Source organism: Arvicola amphibius, chromosome 5 (assembly GCF_903992535.2).
Source record: "Arvicola amphibius chromosome 5, mArvAmp1.2, whole genome shotgun sequence".
Lineage (NCBI taxonomy): Eukaryota > Metazoa > Chordata > Mammalia > Rodentia > Cricetidae > Arvicola > Arvicola amphibius.
In genome coordinates, this window is record NC_052051.1 from 26,541,353 (window position 1) to 26,558,332 (window position 16,980).

General features: G+C 44.8%; 1 protein-coding gene across 1 annotated transcript in view; it reads left to right on the forward strand.

The window, feature by feature from the left end:
• Efcab8 (EF-hand calcium binding domain 8) overlaps positions 1–16,344 on the forward strand; it is a 61,921-nt gene extending 45,577 nt beyond the window's left edge. The window contains exons 21-27 of the mRNA XM_042055128.1: positions 5,294–5,551; positions 6,092–6,250; positions 8,760–8,928; positions 13,241–13,373; positions 14,575–14,770; positions 14,839–14,937; positions 15,892–16,344. Coding sequence (XP_041911062.1) covers positions 5,294–5,551; positions 6,092–6,250; positions 8,760–8,928; positions 13,241–13,373; positions 14,575–14,770; positions 14,839–14,937; positions 15,892–16,344 — 1,467 coding nt within the window. The remainder of the gene's footprint in view (positions 1–5,293; positions 5,552–6,091; positions 6,251–8,759; positions 8,929–13,240; positions 13,374–14,574; positions 14,771–14,838; positions 14,938–15,891) is intronic.
• Positions 16,345–16,980: the final 636 nt, after the last annotated feature.

Consider the following 16,980-nt stretch of genomic DNA (forward strand, 5'->3'; position numbering starts at 1 on the left):
AAATTCTCTCAAAGAAATGGAGAAAAAGACAAAAAAATTGCAAGAAATCAACAAATCTCTTAAAGAAAACTAAGAAAAAGCAACCAAACAGGCGAAAGAAACAATTCAAGACTTGAAAACTGAAGTACAGGTAATAAAGAAAATACAAACTGAGGAAGTTCTGGAAATGGAAAATATGGGAAAATGATCAGGAACCACAAATGCAAGCATAAACAGCAGAATACAAGAGATGGGAGAGAGAACCTCAAGCATTGATGATAATATAGAGGAAATAGACTTAGTGGTCAAAGATGCAGACAATAGATGGTTTAACAGAAGCAAATCCCAAAGAAGGGAGAAACACACACAATAACATTACCAAGAATGAAAGCTAAAATAACAGAAACTAGCAGTCACTGGTCACTAATATCCCTTAATATGAATGGACTCAACTCACCTATAAAAAAGACACAGATTGGATACAAAAACAGAATCCACCCTTCTGCTGCATACAAAAAACACACCTCAGCCTCAAAGACAGACATCATCTCAGGGTAAAGGGTTGGGAAAAAAATTTCCAATCAAATTGACCTAAGAAACAAAATAGACTTCAAATTAAAATCAATCAAAAGAGACAAAGAAGGACATTTCATATTAGTCACAGGAAAAATCCATCAAGAGGAAATCTCAATACCGAACATCTATGCCCCAAATAAATGGGGCACCCTCATATGTAAAAGAAACACTTCTAAAGCTTAAATCACACATTAAACCTCACACACTTCATTAATAGTGGAAAACTTCAACACTCCACTCTCACCACTGGACAGGTCTGCCAGACAGAAACTTAACAGAGGGAACTAACAGATGTTATGACTCAAATGGACTTAACAGACATCTATAGAACATTCCACCCAAACATAAAAGAATATATCTTCTTCTCAGCACTTCATGGAAACTTCTTAAAAATTGACCACATACTAGGTAATAAAGCAAACCTCAACAGATAAAAAAAATTGGAATAACCCACATATCTTATCGAGAAAGCAGAGTAAGAGATACAATATGGATCTGTCAGAGACAGACACTGGGAATTTTACCTGGTAAGCCACTGCCATGAGGCAAAACACAGATTAATAAAAATGGGTTAAATTAAAATGTAAGAATTAGCCAATAGGGCTGGAGAGATGGCTCAGAGGTTAAGAGCACTGGCTGATCTTCCGGAGGTCCTGAGTTCAATTCTCAGCAACCACATGGTGGCCCACAACCATCTGCAATGAGATCTGGTGCCCTCTTCTGGCCTGCAGGCATACAGAGGCTGAACACTGTGTACACAATAAATAAATCTTAAAAAAAATAATTAGTCAATAAGAAACTAGAGCTAATGGGCCAAGTAGTGATTTAATTAATACAGTTTCTGTGTGGCTTTTTTGAAGCTAAACTTGCTGGGTGACTGGGACAAACAAGTGGGGGCCCCTCCTTGCAACATTATCAGATCACCATGGCTTAAAATTAGAATTCAAGAGCAACACTAATTTCAGAAAGCCCATAATCACATGTGCTCACCTGAATCACTAAAAAAAGAAAGAAATTAAAGACTTCCTAAAATTCAACGAAAATGACCACACAACTTACCCAAATTTATGTAATACAATGAAAGCAGTGTTAAGAGGAAAGTTCATAGCATTCAATGCCTACATAAAGTAGCTAGAAAAATTCCACACTAGTGAGTTAACAGAACACCTGAAAACTCTAGAACAAAAAGAAGCAAACTCACCCAGGAGGACTAGATAGCAGGAAATAATCAAATTGAGAGCTGAAATCTACAAAATAGAAACAAAGAAAACAATACAAAGAATCAGTGAGACAAAGAGTTGGTTCTTCAAGAAAATCAGCAAAATAGACAAACCTTTATCCAAACTAATTAAAAGGCAGAGAGAGAGAATATCCAAATTAACAAAATAAGAAATGAAAAGGGGCATAGCAACAGACACGGAGGAAATCCAGAGAATCATCAGGTCATACTTTGAAAATCTGTACTTCACAAAATTGGAAAACTTAAAGGAAATCAACAATTTTCTGGATAAATATCACTTACCAAAATTAAATCAAGACCAGATAAGCAAATTAAATAGACCTATAACTGCTAAAGAAATAGAAACAGTCATCAAAAGTCTCTCAACCAAAGAAAGCCTAGGACTAAATGGTTTCAGTGCAGAGTTCCACAAGATTTTCAAAGAAGAACTATTACCAATACTCCTCAAATTATTCCACACAATAGAAACAGAAGGAACGTTGCCAAACTCTTTTTAAGAGGCTACAATTACCCTGATACCCAAACCATACAAAGAAACTACCAAGAAAGAGAATTACAGACCAATCTCACTCATGAGCATTGATGCAAAATAATCAATAAAATACTGGCAAACCAAATCCAAGAACACATCAGAAAAATCTTCCACCATGACTAAGTAGGCTTAGTCCCAGAGGTGCAGGGATGGTTCAACATATGAAAATCTGTCAATGTAATCCACTATATAAACAAACTGAAAAAAAAAACCCGCATAATTATCTCATTAGATGCTGAAAAAGCCTTCAACAAAATACAACATTCCTTCATGATAAAGGTCTTTGAGAGAGCAGGGATACAAGGAAGATACCTAAACATAATAAAGACAATATACAGCAAGTCAACAGCCAACATCAAACTAAATGGGGAGAAATTCACAGCGATCCTACTGAAATCAGGAACAAGACAAGGTTGTCCACTTTCTCCATATTCAATATAGTACTTGAAGTTTTAGCTAGAGCAATAAGACAACAAAAGGAGATCAAGGGGATACAAATCAGAAAAGAAAAAGTCTAACTCTCACTATTTGCTTATAATATGATAGTTTATAAAAGTGACCCCAAAAATTCTATCAAGGAACTTCTACAACTCGTAAACACCTTCAGTAATGTAGCAGAATACAAGATTAAAAAAAAAATCAGTAGTTCTCCTTTATACAGATGATAAATGGACTGAGAAAGAAATCAGAGAAACATCACCCTTCACAATAGCAACAAACAACACAAATAAAATAAGTACCCACAAATAAAATATTTTGAAACAAGCCTTTGAGAAATAAATTGAAGAAGACACCAGAAAATGGAAAGATCTCCCATGCTCTTGGGTAGGTAGAATTAACATGATAAAATGGCAGTCTTATCAAAAGCAATCTACAGATTCAATGCAGTACCCATCAAAACCCCATCAAAATTCTTCACAGACCTCGAAAGAACAATAATCAACTTCATATGAAAAGTCAAAAAACCTAGGATACCTAAAAAAAATTTCTGTACAATAAAGGAACTTCTGGAGGCATCACAACCCCTGACTTCAAACTCTACTACAGAGTTACAGTACTGAAAACAGTCTGGTATTGATATAAATACCTGTCAGAATGGCCAAGATCAAAAACACAGATGACAGCTTATGCTGGAGAGGATGTGGGGTAAAGGAAACACTCCTCCATTGCTGGTGGGAATACAAACTGGTACAGCTGTTTTGGAAATCAGTATGATGATTTCTCAGATAATTAGAAAACAACCTACCTCAAGACATGTACCCAAGGGATGCTCAATCATACCACAAGGACATGTGCTCGGCTATGTTCATAGCAGCATTATTTTTAGTAGCCATAACCTGGAAACAACCTACATGCCCTGCTACCAAAGAATGAATAAAGAAAATGTGGTACATTTACACAATGGAGCACTACACAGTGGAAAAAAAATAATGACACCTTGAAATTTGCAGGCAACTGGATGGATCTAGAAACATCATACTGAGTGAGGTAACCTAGACCCAGAAAGACAAATATATGTATGCACTTACAAGTTGGTTTTAGACATAAAACAAAGAAAAAACAGCCTACAATTCACAATCCCAGAGAACCTAGACAACAGTGAGGACTCTAAGAGAGACATACATGGATCTAATCTACATGGGAAATAGAAAAAGACAAGATCTGAGTGAATTGGAAGTGTGGGGACCGAGGGAGAGAGTAGATGGGGAAGAGGAGAGGAAGGGGAGCAGAGAAAAATAAATAGCTCAATAAAAACAATAAAAAATTAACAGGGTCCTGCTGGAGGAGGTTGTTTCTAGCTATTGAGGACAAAAAAAGAAAAAAAAAAGATTGCATGAAGCTTGTAAAAAGGAAAGAAATATATCAACTGTGAATTGCTGTTCAAGAAAATTATTGATTACCTGTCCTCTATTGTGGATAATTAAAGATCAATGTTTTCAAGCATAACATCAGGAACGTCTAAAGTGGAAATTCCATCTCTACTCTTTAAAAAATATAAAAGTAGGAGGGAGGCTTGTTCAGAAGTAGAAGGAGTCCAGAAGGAGTGGAAGGAGCATAAGAGAGAGGAATTGGGGTGTGTATGAATGTGATCAAAATACGCTATATTCATGTATGTAATTGTCAAAGAATAAATAAACCATTTTTTTCCATAAAAAGGTCAGCTCAGAATAATAATTACTATTACCTTCTTTTAGAAGCTAGTTCTCTCTCCCTCCTCTCTCTCTCTCTCCCTCCCTCCCTCCCTCCCTCCCTCCCTACCTCCCTCCCTTCTTCCCTCCCTCCCTCCTCCCTCCCTCCCTCCCTCTCTCTCTCTTTCTCTCTCTCTCCCCCCCCCTCTCTTTCTTGGAGATAGGGTCTCACTATATAGCTCTGACTGTTTTGAAAGTCACTCTGTAGACCAGGCTGACTTAATACTCATGGAGATCCGCCTGCCTCTGCCTCGCAAGTGCTGGGATTAAAGGGGTGCGCCACCATGCCCAGCTAGAAACTTATTCTTAGCTAAGTTTCTCCTTAGATGACTTAATAAAGTTCCCACTATAGTAAGAAGATATTGCTAGTTTCTGAGGTAAGATAACAAGTTGAAGGTGCTGAGCTGGTGAGATGGCTCCGTGGTTAAATGTGCTTGTGCTCTGACATTCACACAGACACTTTGCTGTGACTACAGTTGAGAGAGAATGAGTTATTTCTCCATGTCATGCTGAGACAGTAATAGGACTTGGAAAACTTGAGTGAGGCAAACTCATGTATCTCCTTTCATTTAGCATTTGCTGGTCCTATAAATCAGGAGTCCCTGTAGGTACTGAGGGCAGTGATTAACAGCATCAAAAAGATACCATTCCCTGCCTTCAAATAACTCACAGACCAGTATGCTGTCCCTCAATTCCTCAGGAAGAAAGGAGAATCTTAGGAGACGGGGCACTAGTTGGGTGTAGTGGTTTGTCTAAGTCATGTGTAATGTGTAACAGTGGCCACTGCTGAGCCAGGCCCATTCTCTTGTGCAGATCATTTTTCTGCAGACCAGGCCTCGCCTGCAACACACAGCTGCCATGCTGAGCAGCTGCACTGATGGCTTCATCTACGCCTGGTCCATCCACGGGAATGGAGGTCTGCTGGGGAAGTTCCCTGTGGACATTGAAGTGAATGGGAGTATTGTTGTGGGTGCCATGGCCACCGATGAAAACGACTGGATCCTCATCACAGGGGACAGTACAGGAATGATCAAGGTGAGGAAGGACTGGAGCCGGGTCAGCCTTTGACCATTTCTGTGCTGCACGTGGCCCTTGTCTGCCTCCTACTCCCGTTGGGTACTGATGTCACTGGAGAAGGTGGTGGGAACAAGGTAATGTACTTAGGAGTCTGCTGATCTGCCATGGTCAGTGAAATGAACTGGGGCTGTGGAAAGGGTCTCTTTCAACTGCCCCCACCAGTGGACCTATTATCCATCACAGTCGCCCCACAGTTTCCACACCTGCCAGCCATGTGTCTCATCTGTGAGCAACTGTTTCATAGTTGATTTTGTGCTCTTAAGTGAGACATGAGGCATGAGTGTCTTGTCCATCTAAGCCACTCCAAACCTCTCTGCCTGCTAACCAAAGGGGTCTGGTTTAGAAGACCCTACGCCCCCTCTGTAGTGAGTAAGTATTTACCTCAGAGGTGTAAGAACAAACCACTCCCAAAGCTCATAGCAGAGCAGTGTGGGAGGAACCCACAGCACACTCTGCGGTGGCTGGGGTCAGGGCCACTAACTCCCACTCTGTATCTAGATCTGGGACATCAAGGAGTACTGCTTATTTGTTGGCCAGAGACCACTCCAACCCAATGGGAGCAAGATCTCCACTGAAGCAGAGAATAAGTTCAGATTCTTAATTCCTAAGCAACTCCAGGCCCTCTCCCAGCACTACATCCCCGAGAAAGAGAAGGAGGTAGGTAGATGGTGGGGGCTTGCTTGGGAAAGTTCCACTGAGGAGCCAGGACTGTGGTTTTCAGTGAACATTATGAGTCTTTGTGCTCCCTTCATGATGTCTGGCCTGTGTGGAAAAATCTGTTAGTCAGAGGTCATCATTACCACAGGTGACAAGGGCCAAGTATGCCCACAGGTATTCATCACACATGTACACAGATACACATTCACCATCCCCTCCCCACGCATGTTGATCTTTGCAGTAGGACCCTAGTGTCCTGAGTTTAAAATTGAAATATTATATACTCTCTCAAGTAGTCAACACTTTTACATGGTTCAAAGTAATTGGTGTTGGCCCCATGGCCTCATGAAATCAAGCATCTTTTCTTTAGTTACCAAGAAAAAAAAATAAATGGAAGCGGTGGAGTGACGTCACTACATCCTCACTAGGATGACTAAAATACAAAAGGCACAAGCAAAGTCTCAGAGATGCAGACCAAGTGAAACAGCCACCTTGGGCAAGCGTTGGTGATTAGTATATTTACTTTGGGGGATTATTTGACAATAGCTACCTAACCTGAGCATGTCTACCCTTCCACCCGGCAGTTCCACTGTAGGCTTACACCCAGAAGTTCGTGTAAAACATGGGAAGAAGGTTGAGAGAATTCCTATTGATAATGGCTCCACACTGGAAATACCCACACACTCATCAGTTTTGGCTGGACCCACAATGTAGATTTCGTAGACAGAGCAGTAACATCTACTCAAAAAATCTAATCAGTGACTTTTCAGAAAATTAAGAAGCATGTACATTGTATGTGTTTGTTCTGTTTATATGGAGCATAACTGTAGAAAAACTGAGCCTGCCTGTCAGAAATGATAATTCTTGTTGGGGTGGGGAGTAGCTGGGAGAACTCTTGAGATTGTCAGGCTGACAGTATTATGCCTCATTATGTGGGTCTGATTATACATTTGTGTTTAATTTGTGTATTTATGTTAAAATACATTTATTATGCATATGACTTTTTTATGTGTTCATTATACATATATGAAAGTTTTACAAGTGCCCAGGCAATGTAGAGAGGCCCTGGTCCCGTGTGAAGCACAATTCTCCCCTTGAGAGGATTGTATTAATAGCATAGCCTATGGCTTACTATTCAGCTCTAGAAAGATTCCTAAGATGTATTATGGAGTGAGGAAGACAAGGGAAGTCCTGCCGCACCTTCAATACCAGAGGGATGCTGAGGCACAGATGCCTCTGCTGGTGTATTCCACTGAGTACTGGAAACACCAGTGACTGGTCTGCATAACTCTCCCAAGAGTTTTCTGTGAGGTCAGGATTTCTTTGATAATAACTTTGATGCCAGCGCAGGCCTTATGAGACCGTCTCAAAAAACTAAAAACCAAAACCGAAAGACCAACCAACCAAACCAAACAATGCCCTCAAATCAAAGCAAATAAAAAAAAAATCAAACCTCTTAGTATGTATTTTAGTTTCAGATGTGATAATGGTTTTCTTTTGACAGCTCACTGTGTTTGTGCTTGAACCACACTTTCTGATACTATTCTCATACCCAAGGATTTCCTACGTGCTTAGCATGGCTTCTGTGCTCGCTGGTGTCTTTCACTCTTGGGTTATGGTCTGCAGTAGTCTGACTTACTATGCCTGACTATAGCAGAATAAACCTTCCTTCCTCAGTCTTGTTTGATTTCAAAATGGTTGGGGCTGGGGAGATGGCTCAGTGGATGCAACACTAGTGCTGCCCAAGTGTGGGAACTGGAATTTGAATCCCAGAACCCATCTAACAGCTGAACAGGTATGGCATGGGTCAGAGACTGGGGATCCCTGAGCAAGATGGCTAGCTAGACCAGCTGGAATTGGCAAACTCTGGGTTCAATAAGAGATCCTGAGAGATGAAGGAGGATCCTGAGAGAAGAAGGAGATCAACTTCATGCCTCCACCTGCATCATATACATGCATGTGCACATGTATACATGTGGGCTGAACACAGGCAAACATGAGTATACATATGCACCCCCTTTCTTACACACACACACACACACACACACACTCTACTGGTCACTTCCCAGTTATCTAGAGTTATTTTCTCTCACATGTGTTTCCGTTTTTCCTAGTGTGATGCAGCTGTGTCACCAGCCACCCCATGCAGTCTGTTCTTCTAGGGCTCCCTGAGAAGAGTTAGGAGATGTGTGGGCTTATATTCTTGTCCCATCACTTTCCAGCTCTCTGGCTTCAGGCTGATTTCTGAATATCTTTGATTTTGTCTTCTCAGTAAAATGGTGAACATGTTCTATGGCATATGACATTGTGGGTTCCAATGAGACAGTCTGTGAGGCTTTAACAAAGGGGCTCATGAGGCCAGAGAAGTGCTGATACCTACCAAAGGTCAGCAGCAGCCAGTTCATGTAAAGTGCCCAGAGGTAGTTCATTGGCTGGTGTCTAGGTGTAAGTGCTAGGGTGCTATCTTTGTGAGAGCATGATGTGAGTCGCCCTCTACTGCCCCCTACAGGTTGTGGATGGCCAGGCCATTTCTCTGGTTCCCCCACCCCTTCTGATTACCTGGAGTAGCCACCTGGAGAGCGTGACAGATATCTTGTACGTGGACATCTTCCAGCTGGTTGTCAGTGCTGGCTTGGACGGGGACGTCAAGGCTTGGAAACTCTCTGGTGATACCATAGGTATGGGTGCCGCCAAAGCATGGCCTTTCCTATCCCTGACAGAACACACCCTGGCCTATGCCCCATGGGGAGAAGGGCCTTACAGCTGCTCAGAGAATATTGCAAGATGTGAATCTGTCTGGTTGTCCACTCATCCATCAGCTTTCTTTCCAGGCTTTCACTCACCCACCCAGCTTTGCTTGTCTTGGTGAGTTTTAGAAAATTGTGTACCTGGTAAGTTCTGTTCTTTTCTCTTAAGAAAATAAGCACAATTCTTGTGTTACATGAAGAAAAGCTTAGAAACTCAAAGTGTCTCACTTTTAATTTCTAGAGTGTATATACATCTGTCTGTCTGTATAGCCCACATTGGGAAGCAGACACCCAAGAGTTGCTTCCAACACCTACTTTTGCTGCTGCTATGTGTGTTTTACTGAAAAAGGATACTTAAAAGAAATCCCACACTAGCTCAGAATTGAGAATAATATATGGTTATTTATTAGGGGTAGGACTCACAAATCAGTATCCTCTGCTGGAATGGAGAACAGCAACTGAATCCTGCAGCCAGAATAGAGACTGGGCAAATGCTTTACATAAATAGTATAAGAGGCCACACCCCAGTGGGCGGGTAACTTAAAGGCTACTGGCTATAGGATTTCCTACATCATTTTACAATTTTTTATTTTTTGGGAAAGGCACATGCCATGGAATGCATGCAGAGGTCAGAGGTCAACTGTGGGAGGGGGTTCTCTCCTGTTCTGTCCCTGAGGTGGAACTCAGATGGGCAGGCTTGGTGGAAGGTGCCTTCACCCACTGAGCCAGCTCTCTAGGCCCTGACGGTTTTTCTTGTATATGTGTAGGTGTGGTATATGTACAGTCTTATACAGGTGTGGGTACATGTGCACGTGCGAACTCATTTGTGTAGGCGAGGTCAATGTTGGGTGTCTTCTTACTCACTCGCCACCTCAGTTTTTGAGACAGGGTTTCTCACTGAACCTGGAGCTCACTGATTTGGTTAGGCTGGCTGGCCAGTGAGTTCTAGTGATTCACCTGTCTCCGTGCCCCAACATGGAGTTGTGCACAGCTGTCCTGCCTTCAGTGTGAGTGGTGGGGGTGTGAACTCAGTCTTCAGGCTTCTGTAGCAGGCACTTTACCAGCTGAGCCATCTCCCTGTTTTTTTTTTTTTTTTTGGACAAGGTAGGGGCCCTTATCCCTGGTCAGGTTTCTAAACTCAGATTGTTTCTTCACTTTGTACATATGGGATCATGTGATGTTCTTTTCTTTGTTTCTGTTTTCTTTCTCTAAACAGTCTAGCTGTGAAGTTTATCCACAATAAATACCATGCTAATCCTATGTTACTTTTTCTAGCTATTTTACATGATTGAGAATAATACTCCTATAAACACTCTTGTAAATTTTTTAAATAAACAAATATATGCATTTCAGTTTGGTAACTGGAGATTATTTCTAATCAAGGATAAAGTGGTTCTTTTTTTAAAAATTTTATTCTATATATTGTGTTCTGCCTGCATGCATGCCTGCAGGCCAGAAGAGGGCACCAGACCTCATTACAGATGGTTGTGAGCCACCATGTGGTTGCTGGGACTTGAACTCAGGACCTTCGGAAGAGCAGGCAGAGCTCTTAACCGCTGAACCATCTCTCCAGCTCCTTGGAGTGGTTCTTTCACCAGACAAGTATGAACACTCTGTCTCAGCACTTTGCTAAGTTAGCTGCACTTACTCAGATCCCTGAACTTTGCCATCCTGAAGTGTCTCCCTTCTTCCCCGTACTGGTCTCTGCTTTCTGTCTATGAGCCTGACTGTTTCGACACCATACAGCCATGAGATTATGCAGTTGCCTTGTGTCTGGTTCCTTTCATTGGACCTTGTGCTTTCAAGGTTCATCCCCATTGTCAGAGTCCCTTCTTTTCTAAGGCTGAAGAGCATTCCGTCATAGATGTGCCATCTGAACCCAGCTGTCAATGCATGCTGCTCTGACATCTGAGAGTGGAGGGCAAATGATCCCGTTTTCAGGATGTGTGTGCATGTGTAAAGCGGAGGGGGGGGGCGCTCACTGTGTAGGCCAGATTGACCCCAAATTTACAATTCTCCTGTCTGCCCCTCACAGGGGTTAGCCACATGCTTTCAGTTCTCTTGGGAAAATCACCAAAAGTGGGTGACTGGATCAAATGGAGGTCCCCATCTCAATTTTGAGGAATGCTAACCCACTTCCTAGAGTAGTTACCTGGGTTTCCATTCCTTTCGGCATGTTTACTGATACAGAGATGCCCATTTCCTGCTCTTCTGATAACGCCCCGCTAGTGAGTGGGAGGTGTATTTCTGTTCTCCGTGTAGAGGTGTTGAGCATCTTTCCATAGCCTGCTGGCCATTTGCAGATCTCATTTGGATAAATATTTATTCAAGTCTTTTATGCATTTTAAAATCAGATCTTCCTGCTATTAGTCTGCATATTTTACATATTTTACATAGTCTTACATATTTTAGTGGTTAGCTTGGCCCGTGTTAGTATGTGGAACGGTATTTTTCCCCATTCTGTAGGCTGTCTTGTATGTACCCAGAAGCTTTTGTCTTGCTTTTGTGGAGCTCTGCTTCTATCTTTGCCGTTTTTGTTTGTTTTTTCCAGGAGTCATTGCTAAGACCAATGTTTAGAGATTTTCCTTGGTTGTTTTCTGGGCTTGCTATGATGTATTCTTATGTGATATGTGTGCTTGTGAGTGTGCACACATGAGTGCATGCATGTGGAGATGTCTTTTGAATCAGATCCTCTCATTAGCCTGATGTTTGTCAGCTGGGCGAGGCTAGCTAGCCAGCTAATCCGAGGGGTCTGCCTGCCCCAGCCTCACTAGTGCTGGGGGATTTAGAACCTACCTTTCTGCCTTGACTCTGGGAATTGAACTCAGGTCCTCATGCTTACTTTACTGATGATGCCACCTCCATGAGTAGGTGGAGGGGTTTTTCATTTTTGTTCACCAACGATATTGGCCAGTAGTGTTGGTTTTTTTTTTTGTTTTTTGTTTTGGTGTCATTGCCTGACTTTGGTATCAGAGTGATGCTGGCTACATAAGTTTCTTGGACTATTTTGCTGTTTTACTGTTCTCCCTGTATAGTTAGGGGATCAGACGATTTAGGACAGGGGTCTTGGAGGAGACTTTGAGATAAACATACTTGAGTTACCACTGGGGAGAGAGTTACACAACTGGGGGAGGGTCACCCTGCTTCGGGAACCAACTTCTTAGTTTGCCAATATACGTTTCAAAAACAGAGCACACGGAGATTTCTCTGGACGTTGTGAAACTGATCTGTGAAGACTGGAGTTGGTATTAATTTCCCTGAGTGTGTGTTTTCTCATTCACCTGGGTCTGAGCTTGAAGGGCTGGAAAGCAGATTTGGGTAGACTCAGTTTACCTTGTCTTTGGGTATGTCAAAGCAGAGATGGCAAGGCTTCTTCTTGTGAGGAACCTCTCTCTTGATCCCATCCTAACCCAACCCTCCCACCCCTAGTGCTCAGCTAGGACAAGACTCAGTCCTGCCAGCTGCAGGGCTGGCAGGAGCTCAGCTGGTCCCACGGCTGCATCCTTCTGTCTAGGCCAAGCTTGGTTCTCACAGAGTTCCGACCCACACCAGGAACTCCTGGAGAAGCCGGTGACCCCTAGACTAGTGTTTCCTGCAGAGACGTCTCTGTCTGTCAGTTTAGATGCTCTCTTCTTTGTCGCTGGAACTCTTTAGGTTTTCTCTTTCTTAGTTTCATAATTCCATAGCAGGAGAATGGCCTACTTTTATTTATTTAGTGTGTGTGTCAGGGAGTGGTGGTTTCATACAGGGCATGGCATGCCTGTGCCACTATCTACACGTGGAGGTCAGAATTCACAGAACTCTACCACGTCAGTTCTGTCTGGGACTGAATTCAGGTCATCCATACCAGAACCAGAGCAGGACACTGACTTCCCTGTTTTCTGCTCCATCCCGGTTCTCACCTAGATAGATCCTGGCCATTTTATGCCCTTGCCATTTCACACATGAGCGCTGGGAGCCTGAATGGGGGTCACTGGGCTCTTGTCACACTTGTCTCCCATGCCAAGCTACACACGGTGCAGGATGCCTGAGACCTAAGCTCCAGTACCTCCTAGGGCTGGAGTCTGACAAATCTAGAGATTTGTTGTATAGCCGCTACAGTGCCTGGCACACAGCAGGCACTCAGTGTTTGGGTGAGTGGGTGGGGCGGAGCACAGGGCCACTTACCAACTCTTGGAGTATAGGAGCAGAAGCAGTGGATTCAGAGAGTCCTGGTTCTGAACAGGGTCTGGTCATATCACAGGAACGTTCGGTCTGAACATTTGGAAGAGGCTGCAGGAGGCCACAATGGTCGATGGTCTGGAGCAGGCAGCAACTTCAGAGGAAAAGCCCGACTCGGCCGGCACCACCCTCCAGAGATCCTTCTTGGAGTTGCAGTGCGTTCCTATGGCCACCTGGGGCTCCCTGGCTCCCAGAAGTCTCTCACTGGGGTGGGGGCGAGAAGCTTAGGATCTGCAGCCAACCTGTGGTCCCATTTAACCATCACAGAGGCAAGACCCAACAGCCAGGAAGAGCCCTGCTCCTAAGTTAGATCGAGATCTGCAGGGTGGCAGTGGCACCTCTGGAGGTCATTGCCATGGGCAGAGGGCTGCCCATGCCAATGCCCAAGGTGGCGGTCCAGAGCAGACAGCTGTGTGATACATGGGAGAAGGAGAGGCTTGTTCCTCCAGCTGTTGCTTTTCCTCTGGGTTCCCTCCCACCCACATCACCCACGCCATCCTTATTCCTTAAATTTCAAATGATTTTAGTTCCTTCATTTTTTTTTTTTTAATTATTATTGCTGGGCTGGGCATGGTGGCTCACACTTTTAGTTCCAGCAGTCAGGAGGCAGAGGCATGTGAGTTCAGGGCCAGCCTGGTTTACATAGTGAGTTCCAGGACAGCCAGGGCTACTTAGAGAGACCCTGTTTAAAAAAAAAAAAAAAGAAAAAGAAATCTGTTTTATTTGTTCTTTTTGATGGCTGGAGATAAAGCCCAGTGCCCCTAGTGACAAGGCCTTGGGTTTCATCCAGTGCCATCACACCTGGTCTAACCTAGAGAAGTTACAGTCTACATGGGGAGACGGATATGAAAACTCACGGCTGAGGTTCATCTAACAGTTGTTGGGAACAGCAAGAAGAGAGGTTATTGAGAGGTCAGCCCCTCTCCCCCACCAGATTAAATGAGGAAGGTTTCATAGTAGAGACTGTGGAGTTGATTTTGATGTAATTTTCATCTACCTATGGAATCTTTATGGCTCCTATTGTCCCATCAAGGCATACTCTTCTTTTGAGGGACAGTCTTGTGGGGGTTTATAAAACAAGGCAAGGCAGAGCTTCCCTGGGGTGGGGATGTTTACATATCCTGCCAGGGAGGTCTAGCTGAGGCCTGAATGAAAGAAAACACAGCAGATCTTGGGCTTGTATATTTGGGCCTTGCTCAAGCTAGACAGTACTTGCTCAGTGCTGGGCTCTGGCAGGAGACAGGAAAGGGTTGGAGAGGGGCAGACCCAGAAAGGGGAGACCATCTGGCATCAGGGTGCATGTGGGGGGCTGTTAGGGAAATAGGAGGCCCGTGTTTTGAAGGAAGCCTCTCATAGCAAGGAACTGGCCCAAGCCCTGGTGTACCAGCGGCGTGTGCAGGCGGCACTGATGGCCTTCCTGCACGGGAAAGAAGAGAAGGAAGCTGAGGCACGGACCCAGCTGCAGCAGATGTCCCGCAAAGCCCCATGGACCAAAGAGCATTCTGTGGATGACATCGAGGAGAGCTGGAATCAATGGGTTAAGGACAAGCAGGTGGGTACAGTTGTTGGAGGGGAGCGAACCCAGCTTCTGGCTACTGTTCTCACCTGTGACTCTTGCAGGCAAGCAAAATCGTGGGAGCAGCTTACAAGCCCAAGGAGCATGTTCGGAACCCCAAACTCCTGGCCACCAGAGTGCAGTATAGCTGGATGAGACAGCAGGTGAGGGAATGAGATTGCATCTGAGATGCTGGGCCATCTGAGGCCAGTAGACCCTATCTGGTCCATGCTCTCCATCTATGGCATAAACTGGCCAGGCTGGCATGTTTTCAGTCAGCAGAAATCTTGTCTCTGGGAACACAGACCACTGGGCTTAGGGAGGGCTGGGTCTCCTCTGGCCTTTCTTATCTGTAGCCCCCAGAGCACCATTATATTCTCTGGCTTCTCTTTAGCATATTAACTGTCCATGAGTGTAGGCAATCAAGAGGAGATGAGGGGTGTGTGGGTACTGGGTGCACAGGTGGGTACACACAGAAGGGATGGCTGTCCTTCAGTGTGGAAAGGGGAATCAGAGACTTATAAAAGTCAGTCTGACTCCAAGCCAGTATAACTTGATGGGACAACAGGAGCCACAAAGATTCCATGGGTACCTTGAAATTACATCAGAATCAACTCCATAATCTCCCTTCCCCATTTAATCCAGTCAGGTGACTGACCTCTAAAAGCCAGTCTGTCTCTTGCCTGTGCAAACCCTGCCTGACTCTCTCTCCTATCTGCCTTAGGGCATTATGGGAGCTCCCATGATGCCAAAGGCTACAACCCTACTGGGGAGGTTGGTGTGGGAGGGTTCTGGAGGCTCCTCAGAGCCCAGCTTGGGGAATGTTAATGAGGGAGCTGAGGTATATCCAGGGACTCTTTGTATCAGACCCCACTTGAGGTCCAACTCATGGCCTTGCTTCAAAGGAGAAGAGTCCCGGTGCCAGGCTCAGCTCACAGACAAGTGTAGGGAGGAGAGAGTGGAAAGGTGAGCCTGCTCAGGCTGTGTGGGTTCCATAGCTGAGTCCTGGAGATTTACATGGTGCGGGAAGACCTGTGGGCTCTCCCTTGCTGCAAGCTTGCCCTCAGTCCCTGGTACCACCAGCTCCAACAGACACTCACCTCCTGTTCTGCTCCCAGATTTCCCCTCAGATCTACCAAAGCCTGTGTTTCACTGACCTTAAGCCGATCCAACAACCTGACTTCCTGATGCATAAGGTCTTGGACCAGCAGGGCCGGCACATCCGCTGGGTGGCTAGCGATATCCGAAGCGAGCTGGAGTCTATCCGGGGCCAGATCTTCATGGACTTGGCAGCCAGCAGCACACCTGCTGCGACACCCTCCTCCCTCTCCATGCTTTCCCTGGGGGCATCAGCTTCCAGGGTTCTGGACTCCTACTGGTCTACCTCCGTGAGACCCCTTTCCTCAGTCTCCTTGCTGAGGCCCTGGTCAGCCTCTCCAGGACAGTCTAGCTCGTCCACATCACCCCAGGCCCTGAGTCTGCCCCGCAAAGGCCAGAAACTGCCATGCCAGGGTTTCCCTGCCTCGTGCAGCATCCGAAGCCTGGGGGAGCCACCCTCATATTTTCTGTGAAGTGGGGTTCCCACCTCATGTTTTGAGGTGTCCATTCTTCTCTCTATTCTGTAGCAGGGGATCCACAGGGTCCTGCATGTTCCTGGCTCACTCCCTGACAGACCCAGGGGTTGCAGCCCTTTCTCCAGGGGCCCCACACTGCCTCTCTCTGGATAAGTCCAGCTATCTTCTGGCTCTGTATAATTCTGGAGAAGAAAATAAATATTCTCTTGTGTCCTACAGGTGACAAGGCTTGGCTATGTTTCTCACCTGCTTGGGTCCCTGCTCTGCTGGGACAAGCCATAATGTCTGGCAAGGCCTTGGGCAGACACAGAGGGAGCTGTACCTCAGGATCCCTGGGTGTTTGGCTACCATGCAGCAGGCCCACCCCACCAGGGCTTTGTGTGGCATGGCAGGTATATCATATGGTAGGGATGCTGGATGACTCAGCAGCCTGATTCAGCCTCATAGGAGTCATTCTATGTTGACAGTGTCTGCTTGTCCCTTTTCTCTTCTTCCTGTCCTCCTTGGCTACCAGGCACTTCAGCCCCAGGTATAGTATTTGGAAGCTGTTCTGTGCCTTGTGTTAAGGATATCTGATTATGTATCAAATGGCCCCTCCTCTGGACTTGGAGCATCCTTCTTGGCCAGAAGCAC